At 45.3% G+C, this 18,515-nt stretch overlaps 1 protein-coding gene across 4 annotated transcripts in view; it reads left to right on the top strand.

Annotated features, from left to right (window-relative positions):
* LOC126177072 (steroid hormone receptor ERR1) overlaps positions 1-18,515 on the top strand; it is a 474,719-nt gene that overhangs the window by 123,331 nt on the left and 332,873 nt on the right. For 2 of the 4 annotated variants that reach the window (XM_049924332.1, XM_049924314.1), the window contains exon 1: positions 8,739-8,876. The exons of the other annotated variants lie outside the window; for them this stretch is intronic. In XM_049924332.1, the coding sequence (XP_049780289.1) occupies positions 8,781-8,876 (96 nt within the window). In that variant the 5' untranslated portion in view covers positions 8,739-8,780. Of the gene's footprint in view, positions 1-8,738; positions 8,877-18,515 lie in introns of those variants that run through there. 4 annotated transcript variants of the gene reach the window in all.

Raw genomic sequence — 18,515 nt, 5'->3', positions numbered from 1 at the left:
CATTTGATGGCAACAACGTGCCATCGAGACATTTTTGATATATCCAGCCACTCGCCCTCAGTTGCTGATTCAGTTACAGTATGTGTATCATGTATATAATAAATATCATCCGTCTTTTGGAACTGAACTTTGATTATTGTTTTAAACAAACATATCTCACCAAAAAATCGCTGAAGGAGCCTAATACGATTAGCCAAAACATATTTGTTAAAAACGACAATAAAAATTAAGTTGCAAAAGACGAATATCTACATCTATATGATACACATAATGCAAAGAGAACATTAAAAACTATTCGAAAAGAGCCTGAAGACCTGAAACTACTAGTAGTGTGGAAGATTAGGCTGCAGAAAAGTCCAATAAAATCGCAACGCCGGTCAACTGCTCAACTGGAAATTAAAAATCGACGTTCGAAAATATCAAAAAAGGGACATACAACTTTATCTTGACGGATTTTCAGTTACGCGTGAACTAAACCTTTCGGACAACCATGCTCGAATTCAGCTCTGCTGAGTCTTCTGAATGAAGCGTAATGGGAACACTTGATTCCTCTGTTTATGATTTCTTCAGATGAGACCTGATTCAGACAATCCGCATATGTGAAATCAACAAAACACACTCATTATGTGTCAGGCATTCGTCATCAGTACGTTGAGCATGTGTTTCCGTAATATTTAGAATGGTGTTTGGTGCAATATTTCTGTCTCAGTTTTATTTTGACTACCCTGTGTAATTCACAACGAGAAAGGGGATACGTGGAATATTTATACTGTCTGGTCGTCCTGACGGTGGATGCCAAGGAGTTGGTGGGTTTTAAGCGAGCAAACGTAATGAGATTCAGACGTAGTGTTTAAGTAACTCCTTTAACTTGAGTAAGAGGAAGTCCAGAATAGAGTCCAGGGCATGTCCCTGAAACAGGCGGGTACGTCATACACAATAACAACATTGGCTAACTGCTGATAGCGCTTAGGACACACAAGCAGAACTCAACGGACAGACAGATTGGCCTCGGAGCTGTGCAGCGTCCCTTAAGTCGGCTCCGCGGTGACGCTGGCCTCACGGGCAGAGGAGGGTGTGTCGCACAAACGGCAACAGAGTGGCAGCGTGTGATACATACACTTCCCGCGTCTTGTAGGAAAGTATGCTCAACAGTGGAAATCGACGGCTGCCAGCATTCACATCGGAGTCAGCTTAAGCAGCGCTGAGCGAGGCGTGATACTGTGGATTGGGCCTAAGGTGCGAGATCATTAAAACCTGAGCATCGAATTTAACGAGGAAGGACAGAAAATATACACTGACTTTGCTGGAGGAACCATCTGCGTGCTAATGTGCAGTGATTTAGGAAAGTTCGGAAAATGTATGTTAGAATGGTCGGATGGCGATGTGAATTCCATTCCGCCCGAACACGAGTCCAGGACCTAAACCACTAACTATCCTCCATCAATAGTTTAGCTAGAACTAAAGTGTCATTTATGGTTACTTCTGCTTTATGGTCATTACACGTGGTTTAAGGCATGCTTCAGTTCACAAATGGCTCTGAGCACTATGGGACTTAACTTCTGAGGTCATCAGTCCCCTATAACTTAGAACTACTTAAACCTAACAAACCTAAGGGCATCACACACATCCATGCCCGAGGCAGGATTCGAACCTGCGACCGTAGCGGTCGCGCGGTTCCAGACTGTAGCGCCTAGAACCGCTCGGCCACTCTGGCCGGCGCATGCTTCAGTGCCTAACGCATCGTTTCGTAGTGCTTGAGACATTCTCAGAGGTACGAATAAATAATTCGACTTGCAGCGCTTGTTTAAATTTGAGAACCAAGTAACGACGTCTTTATAGCCTCTGAGGATGTCTCCAACTTTAGGAGACGAAACGTTAGGCAACGTTAGACCATTGCCTAATGCCCATAAAAAAGAAATCATCAAGGATGTAAATACCGGCGGTGATTGCCTGCATTGTATACCGTGTCGATGTCCCTCAATAGCTACAGTTGCTTCACTTTTAAGTAGGTCATATAATTTCAAGCTAGGTCTTTACAAATTACAATAGAACTCGCACGACACCTTTATTAAGCAATTACCCAGGTGTGGGATTACCACTAGACGATTTATGAGAATTCGGCGGATGGCAGAAAGGACCAAATGAACGAAGCCAAATCCTACACAAAACCGAAAGTACAAACCGTGAGAAATACAAACGTAAAAGCCAAGAATTGTCTACAGCGTATGAACAAAGCTAAAGTACTAAACACAGTAAAATAACAAACAGGAAGTGTGTAAGTTTGCGTGAATAGTAACGCCGGCGGCCGAAAAGCTTCACAAGGAAACCCTTGAGCGCGAGGTCTCAAAAGACTAATGGCGTTTACGGCATTCGACGCCCCACATATTGTCTACCATGTAACTACAATATTGGCTACCATGCAATCACAATATTGGCTGTTAATGACAACAGTGGGCTGAACTGGAGATCCAGTGGTGAACACCGCATGAGCTACAAAGCTTAGTTGAACTGCTTAGTCGATGAGTAACAACAGTGTTACAGCGTTAGTCGTGTTGATACAAAGCAGAGCTGCGGGAACGATAAACAAAGCAAACATTGCACTGTATATTATAACAATAGTTGCCTAAGTTGACATATCGTCAGCTAGGAACCCAAGGAATTTCCCAGAATGAGAAAGAAGTGGTAGATGAAATATTAGCGTTTCTGCAAGATAAATCAGTGGAATGTGTGGTGTCGTGTACGCTCGACTGTGCGGACAATGAACATGAAGAGTACAATGCTGACGATACGTGCTCAACAAGTGAAAGTGATACTGAAACAGGTGTCGATACATGCCGTTCATCAGCCTTGTCGCACAGGGAGCCACAAATCCTATCTCCAGTGAAACTTAGTAAAGGAGAATCGTACAGGCAGCCTATACTAAACGTAATCACGTACATGGAAAATCATCCGCAGCATGGTAAAAAAAAAAGTTATGAACCGATTTCGAATAAGTCCGCAGCAATGTGACCGTGTAGTGTATAAGAAAAACTAAGGGAGGACGGTATGCACTTGTTACAAAAACTACTGTTTGCGCGGTTCAAGAATGCTCTACTACGTTATGCACATCTAATTGTGCGCGAAATAGATTACATAGATTTCTTGGGAGGAGAATAACTGCAAAAGTTCAAACAGTACTACAGAATTGGAAGAAGTAAGATAATGAAGTTTAAACAAAGGGTCAACGTGACGATGTACAGTAAACTGCAGAATTGGCCCGAAAATTTTTATATTAGATAAACAAATCTATGCTGTCAGTCAGTAAGATGGGCATAACAGAGCTACAACTGCGATATGAGCACTGCTTTTGGCCAACGGCTGCTCAAAATAACTTGCTTTTGCTTGATTCCTATCTACGTATAAAAATATACTCCCATAGAGCAAACTATCTCTCCTGAAAAATGTGTGGCATTGCAGTTCATCCCACCTGGTACCACTGGAAAAATTCCGTGCCTATAAAACATATCGCACTATCCCCAGTTACGCCTTAAAGGATAGCCAGTTCAAAAAATGTTCAAATGTGTGTGAAGTCTTTTGGGACTTAACTGCTAAGGTCATCAGTCCCTAAGCTTACACACTACTTAACGTAAATTATCCTAAGGACAAACACACACACCCATGCCCGGGACCAGTCGCACCGTGCATGACTGAAGCGCCATAGACAGCTCGGCTAATCCCGCGCGGCAATAGCCAGTTTCACGATAATTTCGTATTCGGTTGCATGCCATCACATTCCATCAGTTCTCATCACCCGGTTACACCAATATGATTCCATATGCCTTCTTTAAGAGTGGATTCCTCGCTGAACGTCCTGAACGGTTTGTAACCGACAATGAAATCGTTTTCGATCTTGATGGTGCGAACCTTTGTGATCACTGTGGCGCGCCATTTTACATTCAGTGTTCATTGTGCAAGTTAATGGTTCGTTCTGAACATTTCTTGAATGTCAAAGATGTCCATTTTGTGAAGTGTAATACATACATGACATAGAAGTTTGATCTCTGCATTTGCCAGGCACTTATTTTTGGTCGCCATCCTGATGCACATGCGAGTCATCAGCAGCTAATATTTTTCCTGTTATAATTGCTAACTCAACACCTCGAAATAAGTCTTACTAAACATTGAACTTGCCACCTCGCACTCAAAGGGTTCCTTGTCAGATACAAGACAACTGGACGAGGAAAGCGCGCGCTTTCCGCCTAGCCTAAGCCCCCAGACGGCCTTGCCAACTGACGTGGCGTCCACGCCGCCAGTGGCACGGCAGTGACTCCGTACGACTGTGGCCGGCCAATGGTGGTACGTTCATGTAGATGTCGGTGCTAAACCACCAACAGAGCGAGTCGTGCAAGGGCATTGGACTCGCATTCGGGAGGACAGGGTTTCCGATTTCCGTGCAGCCATCCAATGTTACGCTTTCCGCGTTTTTCCTAAATCGCTTTTCCTTTGAAAAAGGGCACGTCCTATTCTCTTCTCCATTAAGAGCTTGTGCTCCACCTTTAATGACATCGTCGTTAAACCCTAATCTTACTCCTTCTTCGCGTGATAACGAACTCATGGTAGAGCATAAATATCGAGCGTCAATAGATGAACGGAACATCAGTCATTTGGTCTTGCCTCGTAGTATAACCCTAATTAGTGTGGCACATGGTATAGTTTGACTGCTGTTTTCTAGCGACTTTCCACACTTATCCAGGTCAATGCTGAATAACTATTATTTTTAACAGTGACAACTGACAGATATTTTATATAACTGTAAAAAAAAAATTTAAGGAATGCTGGGTATTTCTAGAAGAATGACATGATTTTAAAACCTCGTATTTATTGATAAAAACATTCTACGTAATTGGATGAGTTGCAAAATACTTACAAAATCTTGAAGTTGTAGCTATGCCGTACAAATGCTGTATGTGTCCACCAGCGGCAGCACGAACAACATCGTCATAAACTTTATACAATGTACTGTTTTTACAGAAGATATGGCTGCTGTTATTTAGTTCTTCACTTGTTCTATATCACGAGGTAAAGGGGAGATGAACAAACCTTCCTTCACATATCCCCACAAGAAAAAATCTCATGCGGTCATGTCTGGCGATCGTGGCGGCCAAGACTGCAGGGCAGTATCCCAGAGTCCCGTGCGCCCTGTCCAGCGTTGATGCAGTGTGTCGTTCAGAACGTTAGAAAATAAGTCATCGGAGTTATCCTGTAGTTATGGATAAAGCCAATTCAGTATTCGTTTGTAGAAAGCTCGATCCAATCACAGTTTTTCTCAAAAAGGGGACCGTACACTTTTTCACGAGAAAACGTTCACTTTAGGTCGCTCTATGATATGACACGGTATAATATGCGTTTCATCAACGTTCAGTGCACTGCGGAAGATCTGATGATGACAGCGTAGTGTACTAAAACCGGTCATCACAATAAATGCTGTACAATAGCGATCTCTGTTGTCAGAAGTTGTACTTCTGCGCACTTTAGGTGAGTCTCTTTTGTGCTCAATAATGTCATGAGGGTTCTGCAGTCCCCATTGCGCATGTTATGTCTTCACCACTAACATGAAATGTTGCTTCATTACTCAAAATTAACCGTGGTAGCAATGTATCGTCGTCCATGTCCCCTACGTCCATGTCCCCTAGCAGAGCGTTGCTGAAGTCAACCTATTTCCTTTCACCACCATCCAGAAGAGCTCGCACTAGTTGTGTCCTTTCAAAGAAACCATCCCGGTATTTGCCTCAAGCGTTTTAGGGAAATTACGGAAAACCTAAATCAGGATGGCCGTACGCGGGTTTGAACCGTCGTTCTCCCGAATCGTCTGTCCAGAGTGCTAACCACTGCGCCACATCGCTCGGTCTTACCTTTGCACAAGCATATTGTCTCTTCAGACTGGTAATAACAATGACGAATGTTTCTGCTGCAGGCGGATAATAGCCGAAACGCCGACGAAAAGCACGCTGGACCTAATCACTGACTCACTCTTTGGAAACTGCAGCACACAAAACGCCTTCTGTTGAGCTGACGCCATCTTATTTCTGACTGACTGCAAACTGAGAAGACGCATTGACTGATATCTAACGGCGGTTTTCTTTAACTCTAGGCCACGCCCATTCAAACAACACACATTTCCTTGCCGGAACATCCCATTTTTCGTAATTATTACCGCCCATAAATCACGTCATTCTTTTTGAAACACCCTGTTTAATACTTGGTGAACGTGAACTCCAACAACAATGTTTCAGAGGTTATTCAGCGGCATTTCCTGAGCATTTTAGTATAACGGGCTGGTGGTCTCCAGTGTCTCGCCGCGCGGGGTAGCCGCACCGTCTCTGGCGCCTCGCCACGGATCGCGCGACTTCCCCCGTCGGAGGTTAGGCTCCTCCCTCGGGCATGGGTGTGAGTGTTGTCCTTAGCATAAGTTAGTTTAAGTTAGATTACGTAGTTAGTGTGTAAGCCTAGGGACCGATGCCTCAGCAGTTTGGTCCCATAGGAACTTACCACAAATTTCCAATTTTTCCAGCGGCCCGTTACATAGTAATTGCATTTCGTGTGATTTCTTACCTGCACTTATCTTTGTACCTTTACTGCACTAATGATATCTGGTCGACGATATGCGCTGCTTGTTTGGAACCAGACTTGTTCCATTCCCTCACGGTACCTGCCGTTGTTAATATGCACAGTTCGCCCTCAAGCTTGCATTTCAGTACCGCTTTCTGTCTTGGGTTAATTTTTCCGGCAGTGTTAGTCGTACGTTAACAGTGAGCAGTATGGATAGATTTACTGGTGAAGAGTTGGCCGCCGGTTGGTGTGGCCGAGCGGTTCTAGGCGCTAGTACACTACTGGCCATTAAAATTGCTACACCACGAAGATGACGTGCTACAGACGCGAAATTTAACCGACAAGAGGAAGATGCTGTGATATGCAAATGATTAGCTTTTCAGAGCATTGACACAAAGTTGGCGCCGGTGGCAACACCTACAACGTGCTGACATGAGGAAAGTTTCCAGCCGATTTCTCATACACAAACAGCAGTTGACCGGCGTTGTCTGGTGAAACGTTGTCGTGATGCCTCGTGTAAGGAGGAGAAATGCGTACCATCACGTTTCCGACTTTGAAAAAGGTCGGATTGTAGCCTATCGCGAGTGCGGTTTATCGTATCGCGACATTGCTGCTCGCGTTGGTCGAGATCCAATGACTCTTAGCAGAATATGGAATCGGTCGCTTCAGGAGGGTAATACGGAACGCCGTGCTGGAGCCCAACGGCCTCGTATCACTAGCAGTCGAGCTGACAGGCATCTTATCCGCATGGCTGTAACGGGTCGTTAAGCCACGTCTCGATCCCTGAGTCAACAGATGGGGACCTTTGCAAGAAAACAACCATCTGCACGAACAGTTCAACGACGTTTGCAGCAGCGTGGACTATCAGCTCGGAGACCATGGCTGCGGTTACCCTTGACGCTGCATCACAGACAGGAGCGCCTGCGATGGTGTACTCAACGACGAACCTGGGTACACGAATGGCAAAACGTCATTTTTTCGGATGAATCCAGGTTATGTTTACAGCATCATGATGGTCGCATCCGTGTTTGGCGACATCGCGGTGAACGCACATTGGAGGAGTGTATTTGTCATCACCATAGTGGCGTATCACCCGGCGTGATGGTATGGGTTGCCATTGGTTACACGTCTCGGTCACCTCTTGTTCGCATTGACGGCACTTTGAACAGTGGACGTTAAATTTCAGATGTGTTACGACCCGTGGCTCTACCCTTCATTCGATCCCTACGAAACCCTACATTTCAGCAGGATAATGCACGACCGCATGTTGCAGGTCCTGTACGGGCCTTCGTGAATACAGAAAATGTTCGACTGCTGCCCTGGTCAGCACATTCTCCAGATTTCTCACAAATTGAAACGTCTGGACAAGGTGGCCGAGCAACTGGCTCGTCACAATACGCCAGATACTACTCTTGATGAATTGAGGTATCGTGTTGAAGCTGCATGGGCAGCTGTACATGTACACGCCATCGAAATCGAAGCTCTGTTTGACTCAATGCCCAGGCGTATCAATGTTGTTATTACGGCCAGAGGTGGTTGTTCTGGGTACTGATTTCTCAGGATCTATGCACCCAAATTGCGTGAAAATGTAATCACATGTCAGTTCTAGTATAATATATTTGTCCAATGAATACCCGTTTATCATCTGCATTTCTTCTTGGTGTAGCAATTTTAATGGCCAGTAGTGTAGTAATGCCCATTGTACAGTTCGTCCTCAAGCTTGCATTTCATTACCGATGTTTTCTGTCTTAGGTTAATTTTTCCGGCAGTGTCAGTCACAGAGTGGTCATCTCAGCTACGTTACAATCTTAATCGTACTGGACCCAAATATTAGAGTTGTTGGAGTGTTGAATTTTTTAATCATTAGTATATCGAGAAGCAAGCGTGCGTGTGCCGGACAACGAAGAATGTAGACGGAGCGGACCCCAAGCGTCTCTTCCCGCTCCAAACGCCGGGAGCCCACCAACTACGCTACGTACCTGTGTGATGTTGCGCGGCACTTCAAAGTGAAATGGAGAGTCGGCGTCTGTGGCGCATGCGCACTGCGGCCGAGAAGCGACCCGGGGCGGCGCGGTGCGGCTACCACGTGGTCCGCGAAGGCCGCCGGTGTCTACGGCGGCGGCGGTGGAAGCGCCCAGTCTGCACTTAGTGTGTGCGCGGGACGGTGGCCACCGGCATGCGATGAGCGCGCCATGGAAGCCATGGACACCTGGGTGAACCCGCCCGTGCAGTGGCATGCCGTGGATGCCAGCTGGAGCGCCGCCGACGCCAAAGACGTTCACGATATGGTAGGTACCGGACGTGCTGCTCCCTCATGGGCTGCCGGTACAACTCTGACGTGCCTCTTTTTTGTCGTACTGTATGCTCGTCGCACGACCTTGGCGCAGAAAGGCTTTAACATACTTGCTGCTTCCCCTGCTATTAAAGACACGCCATTGTTGTTACGATGAAGTACGCTTGTACCGAATCGAGATTGTGGGGAGTTATGGGTGGTGGTATGTGCAAATCACGCCTTCCTATTTTTTCGTACCTCTGTACCTGCATCTAACGTCTAGTACGAAGACAGAAGTGTAAGAAAAACGTAATACCCGTGCAGCGGCATTGTGTCCCGACCTAATGACAGAGACTAGTCCCCAGAATGCGATGCTGATGACTCAGGTCGTTTCATTTACGTGTGATTTATATATAACATAATTAGTGTTTCCGTAAAAACGCTGTCCTCTGTTTTAGATCAATGGTGCAAGCAGAAGAACTTTAATTTTCTGTTACTACATGCGTTCTGCTGCCCTCAGTCTGTAAGCAGCGACTTTGCAATGTACAAAAATAAACAGACGAAGGAGATCGCAACAAGGCACGTAGTGGGAGGCGAAGATGCGCGCAAAGCAGGAAAACACTGATTGCTAGGGAGGCCTTCCGACTCTCGTCTCTGGGGGTAATGAAACTAAATCATCTACGAGAAGACGGGCGTAGTTTTCACAATGGCAATATAATAAATGTGGAGAACAGAAACAAAAAACACTCGTGGCTTTCATGAGTGATGTGCACGCTGTAGGGGCGAGTGCTACTGACAGTGAGCCTTCAGTTCCAAGTGTTCGGAGTTCGATTCCCAGTAGGTTATAGCACTCATTTTCATGCAGTTAACGTGACTTTCAGCTATGACAGCGTTTGTGTGCGTGAAAAATTTCTGCCGTGATCGGGATTGCAAATTAAACTTTAGCTCTTCTCCCCGAATGACTTGATAACTGAGCTGGATCACACGCCGAAGGAAGGTAAACGCGCATTAATCTCAGTAGCACAGTTCCATGTAAAAGACATAGTCTGCTGCTTCAACCTTCCTATTGATGATTCCATTACTGTATCTGCTAATCGCATACGCTTACACTTTCATTTGGGTAGCCAGTTTTGTAATTCTCAAACTAACTACCGCTGTCATCTGGAGAGCAGATAATTGTATATACAGTGGACCACATATACGACAGCGACTTTGTTTTCTTTATTTGTAAAGGTGTAGTTTTATAACGATAATTACAGTTGGAACATCAATTCAGTGCTGACAAAGAATGAGAGAAGGAATGATGTAGGGTCTTGTTTAAAGTACTATGGGCCGGCCGGAGTGGCCGTGCGGTTCTGGACGCTACAGTCTGGAGCCGCGTGACCGCTACGGTCGCAGGTTCGAATCCTGCCTCGGGCATGGATGTGTGTGATGTCCTTAGGTTAGTTAGGTTTAAGTAGTTCTAAGTTCTAGGGGACTGATGACCACAGCAGTTAAGTCCCATAGTGCTCATAGCCATTTGAACCAAAGTACTATGAGCACATTAATTTTGATCCACAGAAGATATTCACGGGTTTGACAACACAGAGTTCCGTACCACGGTCCCCTAGATTTCATGTCCAATGTACGAATGTACCTTAATTCTCGGAACATTTCGTTTTGCAACCGCTGCAGACTTACGAATGGTGCATCGTATTTTTATGCCTATTGAAACTAACACTACATAGACAATCAGAGGGCGTAATCGGCAGGCATAAGTAGTTTTACAGACGATATACCATTCTCAAGGTTATCCATGGAGCAGAATTGTTCTTCTTACGAAAATAGTAGAACTTTCATAAGGAACCGGTTAATCACATATTGCGTGCTGCAGGCGAAAGTTTTGCTTTGTGAACAGATTTTTAAGTCCGTGCACAACTTCTGCGTACATTACTTAAATAGTTGAAACAGATTCGTAAGTTCGAAGTAACGTAGCTGCAGAATGAATGACTGACTGACTGATAATACGCCGAGCCCGAGTTGAAATCTCTTGCGCTACCCAAAATAGGTTTTCCGTAATTCCCGAAAAGACAATAAGGAGCTGCACTCTCTGTGAACTGGCCGTAGTCTACACCTATGGCTTCGTTTGCATCTACATCCTCAGCTGTACTCTGCGAATTTCTGTGAAGTGCGTGGCTGAGGGTACTTTTTATTGTACCACATATTCCGAATGGTTCAATGGCTCTAAGCACTATGGGACTTAACATCCGAGGGCCTCAGTCCCCTAGACTTAGAACTACTTAAACCTAACTAATCGAAGGACATGACACAAATCCATGCCCGAGGCTGGATTCGAACCTGCGACCGTAGCAGCAGCGCGGTTCCGGACTGAAGCGCCTAGAACCGCTCGGACACAGCGGCCGGCACATATTCCGATTTCTTCCTGCTCCATTCGTGGATTGAGCATGGGAAGAATGACAGCTTGTACTCCTCTGTGCTAGGTGCTTATGTGTGCACGTTCTATACGCGACATAATCGTCTGGAACTGCCTTGAAAGACCATTCCTGGAGTTTTGTAAGCAAGTTCTCCGCAATATGTATGGCATCTTTCTTTGCGTGTCTACAAGCTAAGCATTTCAAAGTTTCTGTTACACACTGTGGAATGCAAGCAGCCCTGTGGCCATTCGCAGCGTTTCTTTGTATACACTCGATGCCTCCTGTTTCCCTGACTCGAAACACTTTACTTCCAGAGCAGTACTTTTTGCTTAACACTGTCGCGGAGCGCGACTAATTTCGTATTTTCCTTTTTGTGTTTATTTCGTGGGAGATACGTTTCTCCACACACTAGCAAGTCCGAGAAATGTGTTTGGGAGCGGCTCGTCGTATGTGACGTCTGGTGGTCAGAAAGCGAAACTTCAAACCGAAGGTCGAAAAGCAGGAGGGCATAACCCTTGGAAACCATCAACAGCTGGGTTACTGTGGGGAGGCGAGATGGGTTACTGTGGGGAGGCGAGACGCCGATGCAGGGGTGTGGTGGGGGGAGCTGCAGGAATTGGAAGGCGGCGCTTTATGCGGCAGCCACATCCGCTGGGCCGACGGGCAGTGTGCCGTGGGCTTTTTGTTGCGTTACCTGTCCCACGTTCCGCCGCCAGACAGTCGCCGCCCGGCAACTGCGCAACTGCTTCCTCACGCAAGCACGAAGCGTCCTCTGGCTTCCCATTGTTCCGGTCATACTGCCATTTGTAAGCGAGACGAACCGGGGAAGCAGCAGCGCCTTGAGCAGCGGGCAAGGGAATTGGTGCAGGTCAGCAGGGCGTGGTTGAACCCCTTCATGTGCTGCTGCCGTTGCTGCTGCTGTCGTAATCAGCTTCTCTGATGTCCAGGAAGACTGACCATCCTACGAAGAGAGATATAGCGCCTGTGTCGTCGGTCAGCCACAGTACCGTTCGACAAACTCCTAGGGACGACGCTAAATCTCAGAAGTTAACGAGTCCATCATAAATTGTTCGGTCACTAGGCATCTGCCAATAACACACAGACAGAAAAGCATCGAAGTGTTGTCGGAGTTGGTATGTAAGGTTTTCCTTTTCTGTTCCTTCGGGCTTAGATGATGTTGAAAGAGAAAACGGCCGTACGTTAAGTGGTGACAATTTGGACCATTCTGAAGAGAAACATCAGATGAACATGTACTTTCTTGTCAAGGGTTCACTAATCTTAAACTTGTCGCGTTTGATACCTACGTCACCCGGCTTTTCTTCAGTTATTTACTAAATCCGGAGACGCAGATTAAATACTGTACGATTGCGTTTCAGTCAAAGGTCGCAGGTTAAATATTGTGTGATCGCGTTTTAAGCGCTTCCGCGTAGGTTCACGCAGAATGAAACCACCAGCTCCGATTAGCAAACCAAAAGTGTCAAAAATGAACATAATAAATACAACGGAAAAACAGCCTAAGTTGCAAATTTCACTTTCGTTTACTTGATAACTAGTTTCGGGTCGGGATCCACTTTCAAATCATCCAGATAGTCAAAATGGTATTTTCCAAATATAAGAACTATATCAGGATAACAAACATATACGTTTAACAAACTGCAAATGAACAATTTCAGTGCAGACAGATAACCCTGTTCAATTTATTATAGATATACGTTTGTTATCTTGACGTGGTTATTGTATTTTGGGGGATATCATTTTGACTATCTAGATGATCTGAAAGTGGTTCCCGACCCGAAACTAATCATCAAGTAAACGAAAGTGAAATTTGCATCCTTTTATATTGATTAACACAAGTCGCTGCCCTGCAATTACTTCAGCATGTTGTAAGTTCGTAAAAAGAACCTAAAAATGCATTGAATATCACGGTGGTATTTTTGAATGAGCTGAGAGTAGCGCCTAATACGAAACAAGTAATCGCCTGCGCCATTCCCATTCCCGACAGGTGGAAATTGCTATGTCTTATGAACATTTGAGAATGCTACCCTTTATGTGACATTCACATTTCAGTGTGGGCCATATTATCATTAGTATTATCTCCTGAACTATGTTCCTGTGCTCTTGTAACATTACCATGTGATGCAACTCCTAGCGTTAAACTAATGTGCTGCATAAAACGATCTAATGAGATAGAAACTGATCGATCAGCACAGAAAACACGTGAGGAGAGCGCGGTATGAAGATGATATACCAATAATACATCGTTATAACGTTACTGATGATGACGGTACATGGCATCTCTCTTGCATGGATTTGCATATTATTCCCGCGTGTAATAAGGGTTGTGCCACTATCTATAGTTCGCCCCCCTTCTTCCCCTATTAGAGAGTTCCATAAATTTCAAAACGCTTGCACACACGGAGTGAGGAACTGTTGTGACATGTTCTCTGAGCCAATATTGAATGTCCGTTACTTATACTGCAGTAATTTTAAAACGAACAAAATCCTGTCGACATCGTGGTCATTTAAGGCTGAACACTAGTAAAACTGCACAAGTGTTGGAAAGACACTGAGCTGTGGCGTTATCAGAGGAGTCATCTGGCAATCACTTGAAATGATTTAGGGAAATCACGAAATATATGTTTCTGGGCGGATGGGCGGGTATGAGAAATACTCGTCTCGAACGCACATTAGTTTTATGCATACATGATGATGTTCACTTCAAAGGTGCGCGATTGCATTGAGTTTGAGGACGTTGTCACGTAATGGTCACTGAGGACGTTGTCACGTAATGCTCACTGCGTAACTGCGCAGCGGAGTTTTCCAAAGCAGGAGCTCATTTTGGACAGAGAAGACACAGCATTCTGCCTGACGTGTGTTTTTATTTCTTACGAGGCTACGAAAAATTTCATGCGGAGGTAATCAATCGGTAATGCTTCAAAATTCATGTAACCATGCTTAGTCAAGAGGCTGCGTTGTGTAACGTGCGTTGTAACGGCGAAGCCAGTGATCGGTTTCGTAAGAGATGAATTAACCAACAGGCTGTCGTCGAGAACGGTACGGTAATTGTCTTCGGCAGTATCTTCCAGCGGAAATCGAAGGTGCACTTGATAACGGTGTGATTTACTAGCGGTAGCATATGCTTTGAACTGTCCCAAACCGAATAAATTTCTTTTCAATGCTCTCGCATTTCCAGCTGTCTAGCAGTTTTCCGTGTTTTCGTGCTGTCAAGATTTTTTCCACCCACGACGAAATCGCGCAGGACGGAGCAGAGCGGAGATGGCGGATGGGAAGGTGGCTCTGCTGTGCACGGACTGTACCGCGAGCGGCTGGTCCGGGTTCAGCCTGCTACCTGCACCTCGCCGCCGTGCGCAAAGAGTTGCCTGCCTCCGCCTGCGCTTGCCCCTGGCCCTCTCACGCTCGCGAAAACCTGCCCGCACAGTGCGGCCACGTCCCTCCGACAGTGCCTCGCCTTGTCATCGCACAGGGGTCGACCAAAGTAACGTTACCAGAGCTCCTTCCTCACTCGTCTCTAAGCCGGCCTCACACGGGACGAGCCAGCTAACGTTGACGTAGACGTGACGGGGCATCCGACCTAACGAGATTTGTGCTTTCAGCGCTCTCCGGCGGCAGTTTTCGCCTTTATTTGGCTCGCTAACTACACAGTTTCGTTATGAAAATGGACGAGCGTAAAACAGCTGTCTTAACTCTGTGAGTGATTGCCGAAGAAGAGCGGAGAAAATCGCGAAGGAGATTTCGGACTCGTCGATGGCTCGAACTGCGATCTCCTGGTAGACGAACATTACATAATCTCGTACAAAGAGCTGGGATACGTACTAGTTGAAGTTATTCGCAAACTCAAATGAATCCCCATCTCATTTTCAGTTTTCAGTTGTTTATGGTGAAGGTGTAATGTGTAATATCAGTTAGCGCATACATAATATACATATTCTCTATGCTATATTCACTACCAACATTCTGAAATAAAAGAACGTTTTTCCAATCCGTGGCGGTGTATTACAACGACAAGCGGTAACAATATGAAAGAACAAACAGCCTTGGCTGCAGAACTGATTTTTTTTGTTTTATTTATCCTCCGATGACGCGTTTAGTCTTATACTGGCATCTTCAGATCGGCCTGCGTGGAAAAACTACATCTTTCGTATTTTTTCCTCTTAGGCTAATCTGAAGATGGTATGTATAAGGTGAAACGCGAAATATAAATAGAATAAAAATACAGTGTTGCAACCAAAACCGCTCTTTCACTATGAAATAACGTGCTTGATCACATAGATTTTAAGATCGAGGCCCGCCCTCACTGAAAAAGATGTTTACTAGCAAGATATAAACATGAACCAGTCGATAAAAATGGTTCAAATGGCTCGAAGCACTATGGGACTTAACATCTGTGGTCATCAGTCCCCTAGACTTAGAACTACGTAAACCTAACTAACCTATGGACATCACACACATCCATGCCCGTGGCAGGATTCGAACCTGCGACCGTATCAGCAGCGCGGTTCCGGACTGAAGCGCCTAGAACCGCTTAGCCACAGCGGCCGGCCCAGTCGCTAAATCTAGATATAGGTGTATGTACATTTTATAGAAAGTCTCATAATAGCAAAACCTTCCAATATGTAACGTGTGTTTATTTTCAGACATAGACTGCCACTCACGTTCACAGATCTCTGGCCACTGGGGACACATTAAAGAATTGCAGCAAATACTTTATTTATAATAAATAACATCGACTTTTAAGATAATAGTTATATTAAATTAATAAGAAAGAACCAGAATCTTTTAGAAAACAAGAGATGAAAAAGAATTTGGAAGGAGAGCGACGCGAACCTGCTACATTTCAATGAACAACTGAAGAGCTCACGATACTATAACATTGACGTTACAAACAAGTCTTCGTATGTGGTAAAAGTATATTGTGTATATGCTGTACCTAAAATGTCATTATTTGATATTTAATGTACAAATTATACCAAAAAGACACGCTTTTGATAGGTCATATTGCGCCATAATAACGAAAAGGCATCCCTTCGTAGCGCACAAGTTATAACACTAGAAATATCAAGTACAGGAAGCCGTTACCGACCTATATACACTGAAGCACCATAGAAACTGGTACAAGAATAGGTATTCAAATGAGATATGTAAACAGGCAGACTATGGCCCTGCGGTCGGCAACGCCTGTATAAAACAACAAGTGTCTGACGCAGTTGTTAGATCGGTTACTGCTGCTACCAATGGTAGGTTGTCAAGATATAAGTGAGTTTGAACGTGGTGTTATAGTCGGCGCACGAGCGATGGGGCACAGCATCTCCAGGGTAGCGATAAAGTGGGGATTTTCCCGCACGACCATTTCAAGAGTGAACCGTGAATATCAGGCATCTCGTAAAACATCAAATCTCCGACATCGCTGCGGCCGGAAAAAGATCCTGCAAGAACAGGACCAACGATGACTGAAGAGAATCGTTCAGCGTGACAGTAATGCAACCCTTCCGCAAATTGCTGCAGATTTCAATTCTGGTCCATCAACAAGTGTCAGCATGTGAACCATGCAACGAAACATCATCAATAATGGCTTTCAGAGCCGAAGGCCCACTCGTGTACCCGCGATAACTTCACGACACAATGCTTTACGCCTCGCCTGGACCCGTCAACACCGGAATTGGACTGTTGATTACTGGAAACATGTTGCCTGGTCGGAAGAGTCTCGTTTCAAATTGTATCGAGCGGATGGACGTGTACGGGTATGGAGACAACCTCATGAATCCATGGACCCTGCACGTCAGAAGGGGACGTTCAAGCTGCTGGAGCCTCTGTAATGGTGTGGGGCATGTGCAATTGGAGTGATATGGGACCACTGATACGTGTAGATACGACTCTGACATCTGAGATGTACGTAAGCATCCTGTCTGATCACCTGCATTTGTTCTGTCCACTGTGCATTCTGACGGACTTGGACAATTTCAGCAGGACAGTGGACACCGCATAACGTCCAGAATTGCTACAAAGTGGCTCCAGGAACACTCGTCTGAGTAAACACTTCCGCTGGCCACCGAACTCCCCAGAGATGTAATGATTGAACATATCTGGGATGCTTTGCAACGTGCTGTTCAGAAGAGATCTCCACCCCCTCGTACTCATACGGATTTATGGTCAGCCCTGCAGGATTCATGGCGTCAGTTCCTTCCAGCAGTACTTCAGACTTTAGTCGAATCCATGCTACGTCGTGTTGCGACACTTCTGCGTGCTTGGGGGGCACTACACGATATTAGGCAGGTGTACCAGTTTCCTTGGATTCAGTGTGTGGTTTCCTGTCATTATATTAACACAAATGGTAGCTAAAAGTACGCTTATTCGAGAAATTAATTTTCTGATGCTTTGAAACAGGTTGAATCATACCGCCTAATCTGTGAGAAAGAAAATCCACCAAATACCATGTTTGACGCTATACAACATGGTTGCTCCTATGTTCTGCCTGTGACGTCCCGCGAGAGAGCTGCTCCGAGCTCCAACGCTGTCCTTTTTTTCCCACAGCTTTATCTGCATACCACTGCATAGCCATGACAGAGGTACTTCGCATTGTACAACGTATTCAGAGAATCACGTTCTATTCGGGTATGAAGCGCAGGAGGAATAACTGCTTAAATGCCCCCGAGCGTGCTGTAATTAGTCTAATCTTCTCTTCGCGCGATCCGTGCACTCCCCGCCCCCTCCACACACACACACACACACACACACACACACACACACACGACGTGAAAGCGATCGTGGACGTGGAGCTGTGTGTGTTTTGTTACGTCAAAACGTGGAATTTCATGTTGCGGAGCTTCTCAAGCGAGAAAGACGGACTCAGATAAGTCATACATTTGCTTCTGGTGAAGAACAAGAAGAGAGTAGAAGCTTTTCAAATGTGGTACTACAGAAGAATGCTGAAGATTAGATGGGTAGATCATATAACTAATGAGGAGGTAATGAACAGAATTGAGGAGAAAAGAAATTTGTGGCCCAAGTTGACTAAAAGAAGGAATTGGTTGACACATTCTAAGACAACAAGGGAGCACCAATTTCGTACTGGAGGGGAGTGTCGGGGGTAAAAATTATGGAGGAAGACCAAGAGATGAATACAGTAAGCAGGATCAAAAGGATGTAGGTTGCAATAGTTATTTGGAGATGAAGTGGCTTGCACAGTGTAGAGTAGTAACATGGAGAGTTGCTTCAAACAGCTC

This window comes from Schistocerca cancellata, chromosome 1, assembly GCF_023864275.1.
Source record: "Schistocerca cancellata isolate TAMUIC-IGC-003103 chromosome 1, iqSchCanc2.1, whole genome shotgun sequence".
Taxonomy (NCBI): Eukaryota; Metazoa; Arthropoda; class Insecta; order Orthoptera; family Acrididae; genus Schistocerca; species Schistocerca cancellata.
This window is presented reverse-complemented; position numbering and strand designations above follow the sequence as displayed.